The sequence below is a fragment of the Telopea speciosissima genome, chromosome 7 (genome assembly GCF_018873765.1).
Source record: "Telopea speciosissima isolate NSW1024214 ecotype Mountain lineage chromosome 7, Tspe_v1, whole genome shotgun sequence".
Lineage (NCBI taxonomy): Eukaryota > Viridiplantae > Streptophyta > Magnoliopsida > Proteales > Proteaceae > Telopea > Telopea speciosissima.
Window position 1 is genome coordinate 29,465,597 of NC_057922.1, and position 6,728 is coordinate 29,472,324.

The following is a 6,728-nucleotide window of genomic DNA, read 5'->3' on the forward strand; positions in this document are numbered from 1 at the left end:
CTGTATAGTTGTAATACAAATTTCAGTCTATATAAATATCAAGTTTATCACTCCGATCTTCTTATGTATTACTGTTATCATTATTATTTATTCTCTTTCGCTGCGTTTCGATTATTGTGTTATGATAAACTATGAATGGGAGTACTGTACTTGTTACAGCTTGGCTTTTTCGACCCGAACCCTAACCCGAATCCGATGGTAGGTCCAGAATCCGAAGTGGCAACCTTGTATATATTTTGGAGTATTGCTTTGATGTTCGAACGAGTAGAAGATGAAGAAGGGAATCTTGGTGGTAACTTGTCGTCTACTAGCAAAATGACGCGCACCTCCACTGTACAAATTTCAAAATTTACAATCTAATGTATAAATCATGGACAGCGACCCTGACCATGTTTTAGGTATTTGTGACATAAAAGCATCGTTGTAAATGTGTTAACACGCGAAACCACTAAAGCTCGAGGCGTTCTGACACTTCGACAGCATATAAAATACTCTGGTGGATCACTCTAGTTGACCACTTATATCAACTAGAGCTACTGTTACTGCAGATTTTCGTCTCAGGAGTGCGGGACCCAGTGTCTCGAGTCGGGGATCTTGCCGCCGCGTCCCATTTAGCTTGTTGAAATGTTTCCCCAACAAAGTTGGTACGTGGGGCCCACTTAACTAACCCTCGTACACAAATTCGGCCAATTAATTATTTTATAATTAATTGGGATAAAGACTAAACTGACCGACTCAACCCACTCTCTATATAAAAATTAAAAAAAAAAAATAAAATTTGAACCTAAAACTCATTTTACTATTCTTATCTCTATGTGGAATACGTTGGAAGCAGAGAAGAAAAGAAGAGAAAAGAGAAAGAAGAAGAAAACCAGGAACTCAAACTCAATTTTGGTAAGGAGTTCACCCTCACACCTCATCTCTCCCATGATTTCTTCTTTAACTTCTTCCTTACCCTGATTCCTGAGCCAGGTTCATCTCTGATTTGGGAAACCTAAGTTCCAGTCTCAGGGATAGGGGTTTACTTAGGTAGCTATTTGATTCAGTGAAGTTATTTCCTATTTATGCTAGGCAGCTATTTGATTCAGTGAAATTATCCATATTCATGCTAGGCTTTACTAGTAAATTTTCATTTAGATCATTGAATGATGGTGCTACCATCAAATAACACCCTGCTGAGTCTAATCATGCTGCATAAGTTAGCTTCAATTAGTGTTGTTCATGTAGAAACAGTAACTCTGATTTAATTCCTGCATATCTGAACCATAGCCACTATCCTAACCCCAATTCCCCAAATTACCCACCTCCCTAGCCTATTTTGAGTCACAAGAACTCAATCTTATATGTAGGGAGTTTCCCTGATGTGAATTGGAGAAGACCAACCCAAAAGCTCCATTAAAATACTGCTTTTCTTCTTATTTTTCGTTTCTGGTTGTCTCTGGTGGAAGTCACTGGTCAACCAGAGACATAGACCAGAGTTACTGAGAGTTGTTTCTTAACTCTTGACCTATTCCGAATCGACCCTAACTTATCCTAGGATCTCAGTATCATTAGAACATCATCTAGTATGCATGTTTAGTTGATAATATTTTTTGAAATGTAATGCTCGAGTCGATTTTCCCTTGCTGTTGTCTCTGGTGGAAGTTATTGGTCAACCAGAGACATAGACCAGAGTATAGAATGGTGTTTTCCTAACTCCAAATCTATACCGAATCGACCCTAACTTATCTTGGGATATCAGTATCATTAGGATATCATATAGCATGCATGTTTAGTTGATAATTTTTATAAACCTAATACTCGAGTCAATTTTCCGTTTGCTGTTCGTCTCTAGTAGAAGTCACTGGTCAACCAGAGACACAGACCAATGTTGCTGTCAGACATTCTCTTAGCTCCAGACTTGTTTTAAATTAACCTAACCTATATTGGAACTCCAGAAACATTAAGGATGCCGCCTAACATATATGTTTGGTTTATAAATAATAGGGCCTAACTCTTGGATCATTGAACCTATCGGCAATCTACTCGTGAACTAATCCGATTGCTCAAATTCAACTGTAGCAAGGTGAGTGGGGATAGGCCTTGATTTTATTTTGGAATGTTTATCATTTTAGATTGATTATCAGGTATCATGCATATGTATGAATTTACTCTTGTTAGAACCTGTTTTATTGATTATTTCATTTATATCTTATGATTATGAAATCATGGAATTACGATGGGATGTGGAATGTGATGGAATGTGAACTTTGTGTGTTAGAATAGATGCCGTAGACGGCTTGGAAACGAGAGGTATGGTGTGCCGTAGTATGGGATGCGGGAGCACTGTACACCTCGTACTATGTCATTTAGTCTGCATATAACTAAGGACGTCATTCCTTAGTACTACAACCCTTACCAGCAGGGGTCCAGGTGCTGGGTGATCATAGCTCCCTGTCACTGAGGAGTGTGTGGAACGCCGGGATGGGGTCCAGGCTATGATTATCGGAGTCTACCCACGGGGGGATCTAGGGATTACGACCGGTGTGGGCTCCATGCAACAATTGAGGTTACGGCTTGGGTTGAGTTGACGGACCCAAGTTTGTTTTCCCGATTTGTTGGCGTAGTACGACCTAGAGACTTGGGCATTATTTGTTAGGTGGAAATTAGGTTTAAAATTGAATCCATGCGTTAGGATTTTTGCTTTGTATGTGTGATTGCTTGTGTGTTGTCTATCCTTTATTTACTGGGCCCGGTGGAGCTCACCCCTGTGGAATATTTTCTTTTAGATGATCTTGCAGGTGGATACGATGGTGGCGGAGGAGATTACTTGGAGAACAGGGACTTATGACGTAACCTTTTCATTTGTTTTCTCTACTGTAAATATTTTAGTATAGCTTGTTTCTAGGCCAATGGATGAAACTATGTAAATCCAGGTTGTTTGGGAAAATGGGATCTGAATGTAAATAATATATAAATATAAACTTGTGAATTGTACTTTCCACGCACTCTGATCAAGGAAAAACTTTTGTTTCTTGATTTGGTATTGTGCTTGTGACGTGTATATACTGCATCGGTATCCTGGAGGTCTTCGAATACTTAGGGTATTCGGGTCACTAGCCGAATCCTCCCAAGGGGTGGTTTGCGGGTGTGACAGTACTTGTGATCTTGGAGGTTGGTTGGGTGTCAGTTGGCATCCAATCACACCATGCCCTTATTAACCGGGCCGGGGTGTGACACAGTGAGTCCTTTCTCCCATGATGTGCCTTTGGCAAGGATGAGGAACACCTGCTTGCTGACCCTTCCTCCATTAGTTGGTACTTCAAGGAGGTTACATACTTACATGGAATGAAAGAACGACCTGTTATCAGGACAGCTCTTCCTGATCGTATTAAACTTATATGTTCTTTCCTTTATTGACTAGCTAATTCATGGATGGATGGTTTTTTTTCATATTTTTCTCTAGTTCTAGATCATTGATCTCAATTCTGTTTGGATGAGAGCAAGTGATACTTCTCTTGATATTCCTGTATCAGTGCTCCATCCTCGGAGAATCCTTTCCCCTTTTCTAGTGTCTGCAGGTTTCTCTTTAATATATATTTTATTGTGTGCTTATATTTTGTTGTACAGGTTTTGATGTTGGTCTGTGTAGTATGACAAAGTTGATATTTTGTTTTTATTTCTGTGTGTAGGCACCTGGAACTTATGGTCTTATGCAGTACACGATGCCACCAATGCAAAATCAACCTGGCTTCCTCAATATGGTTCCACCCATAAACCAAGGAAATGCATTGCGTGGAATCACACCTGACCTGGGTCCTGGTATGGCTCCTAGAAGTTTTGCTGCAATGCCCTCTGCTAGTTATATAGGCTCTGCATATCCTGCAGTTCCACACCTTCAGTATCCTATGGCCTCTCCTGGTGGAAGGATAAGTCATAGGCTGTTGAGTAGTTCTCATTCTATGCTACCTTCAAACTCAAATAGTAACTCAGCAACTTCAAGCATCAGTACAAATTCTGGGGCTCAAATTGAAGGTTGGTGAAAATTTAATGTAGCGTTCTTCTGGTTATTTTTATGGGGACACTATGATGCTTACTTGCCATATTACTTGTTTTTCTGTCATTGAATTTAGGTCCTCCTGGTTCTAATTTATTTATTTATCACATCCCGCAAGAATTTTGTGATCAAGAGCTTGCAAATGCCTTTCAATCATTTGGTAGGGTCTTAAGTGCAAAGGTCTTTGTTGACAAAGCAACTGGTGTTAGCAAATGTTTTGGTAAACACATTCTTTTCGTCTCTGTTTCCAAACTCGAAGCCGTGCTTTATCCATCATGTTGTTTCTTTATTCTAAAATCAGCCTCTATTTGCAGGCTTTGTCAGTTATGACTCACCAGCAGCAGCTCAGTCTGCCATTAATAGGATGAATGGATGCCAGTTGGGTGGTAAGAAATTGAAGGTACAACTTAAGAGGGACAAGCAGCATAACAAACCTTACTGAAACGGAAGGTACTTAACAGATGGAAGCAGTATTTACTTCCATATATGGTCTCATGCAACTTCAGTTTTGGGCGTTGATCAGCCAGTGCAGGGTGGATTGGAGATTTTTAATGGTTACATATAGTAATCCATCCTGGTGGGAACTGGTTGTTGCATAGCAAAATTAAAAACTGTAAATCTAGTTGTCATTGGTGGTGGTGCTCCACTAAAAAAAATTGTAATTTATGTCCCATGGAATTTCATTTAGACGTTTTTTTTATTGATTGATTTTTCTCACAAGAGTATTCTTCATGTAAGAATTCTGGTGGCAGTGGACATGGATGTTTTGCTGTCTTTTGAAGGTTCCATTTTTATTTGCACAGTTCACTCGCCAATAATAGTTTTAAACCACAAGAACTATTTTTTTTGGAACTTATTATTTTTTTTGCAGTACAGAAGTCTGTTTTTCTCCTGTGTTTTACGTGAGATCATGGTGCACTCTTATTGTTGTGTTTCCATCTTCTTCCATTGTGTGAGCCTTTGTTTCCCAAATCGTCTGAGTGAAGTTGTTGGAGATGTTGAGTAGCCACACACAGACGTCCTTCCTGTTCAAGCAATGTCCTTTAATGGGTGTTTCAAAGTCCAAAGTTATGTGAAGTGCTTTATCCATCATGTTGTTTCTGTTGAAGACACATTTCGGCGTGGACTGACTTTTCAGGTATAGTCATTTTTGTGCACGTCGTTGTATTGTTGTTTTCCCACCTTTTCTTTTGTTGCAATATTCACAAATCTTCTTTTCTCCCTGTTTTTGTTGTTCCGTCATGTCCATGATAAAGCATGACTATTCGGTTTGTGCCTGAATCCAGAAGAGTGTTCTGTCAAACAATGGTCAATAAAATAGTGTCCAGTCTCATTGTTCATTCACCTGTCTCTTTGATTTGCAATTTGATTGACTTCAAGATATTTGTTTGGTATTAAAAATTGTATCTTATATGCTGATCTTCTATTTCAATTATCTGTTGTAGGATGGAGGAGATGCCTTACTCAGGTGTTTTTCTGATGCATGACGAAGGTCCTAAGTTGGTGATTTTAGAAAAAGCTGAACTGCTTGAGGCAAGGTGTCAGAACCTCTTTATGTATATGCAATTTTTATTTTTGTTTTGCAAGCAACAATGTGGTGTAGGAAATTAGTACAGGAATATAAGCCTAGGAGAGAATAAACCCCCACCCCTAAAAAAATAATAAGAATGGAAACACATTAAGGATAATTAGATAGATAAAGGAACAACACCCAAGCCCTCCTCTTCCCCCCTCACCCTCCCCCTAGGGAAAAAATAAATGAATAGAGGGAAAAAGGAATCAAGCAAAACAGTACTTGACAATTGACATACCTACATTTCCACACCAGGGACTATAAGACAATTCAACTTCACCCATAAAGCAGATTACCTATGCACTTGCCCTGCATACCTGAACCCCACCCCCCCCTTGTCCTGACCTCACCCTCTCCTCGATAATCAATACAGCCCAAGATGAGAATGTTATATGAAGCACACTTTAACCACAAGCCTTGAAGGCATAAGGTGTGCCCGCCAACTTTACTCCGCCTTATGGAATTTGAGCATCACTTCAAGGTGGAAATCTCACTTGCCTTGAAAATGCTGGTTGTAGCTTGTGTCTTTCTTTTATCATGCTTTCCTTATATTTATGTCATGTTCATGAACAATGCTATTATAGGGAATGTCTAAATTCCGAACTTGGTGGAGATACTCTTTATCATAAATAGTTCTCAGGAATGATTGAGCACCTCAAACCAAACTTGCTATTACAAGTGTTTCGAGTTTGATATTTTAGTTAGTGGATAACCTTTCATATTTAATTTGTACAACGCTTGGTCAAAATAAAGCTTTTGAGTTGTGTCAATATAATAACAAAGAGTGATGAAAGCTTTTTGGATTTCAGGAGCAGAATACTACTTGCAGTCTGAAGAAGCTATGGTGGAAAATATGTTCTGGGATGGATTGGAATGGAAAAATCAGGAATTACATAGCTGACCCAGATAGCTGTGTTGAGCTGAGTCCTGACATATGGAAGTTATTTAAATGTAAGTTCCATGATATTTGTCAGCTTCCTTAATCTTGTAATTACCTTCTATATTTATGGAGACTGATATGAACAGTGGTGAAGCCTAAACAGGGAGCATGAATGAGGTCCAAGATTACATTGGTATTTTCACATATTCTGGGGATGACTGAACTTGACTGTTTGCTAG

At 39.1% G+C, this 6,728-nt stretch overlaps 1 protein-coding gene across 1 annotated transcript; it reads left to right on the plus strand.

The window, feature by feature from the left end:
* Positions 1-3,602: 3,602 nt before the first annotated feature.
* Positions 3,603-4,630, plus strand: LOC122667920 (RNA-binding protein BRN1-like). The gene is made up of 3 exons (XM_043864402.1): positions 3,603-4,014; positions 4,113-4,256; positions 4,351-4,630. The coding sequence occupies exons 1-3, from the start codon at positions 3,693-3,695 to the stop codon at positions 4,476-4,478; spliced, it is 594 nt and encodes a 197-aa protein (XP_043720337.1). The 5' UTR covers positions 3,603-3,692; the 3' UTR covers positions 4,479-4,630.
* Positions 4,631-6,728: the final 2,098 nt, after the last annotated feature.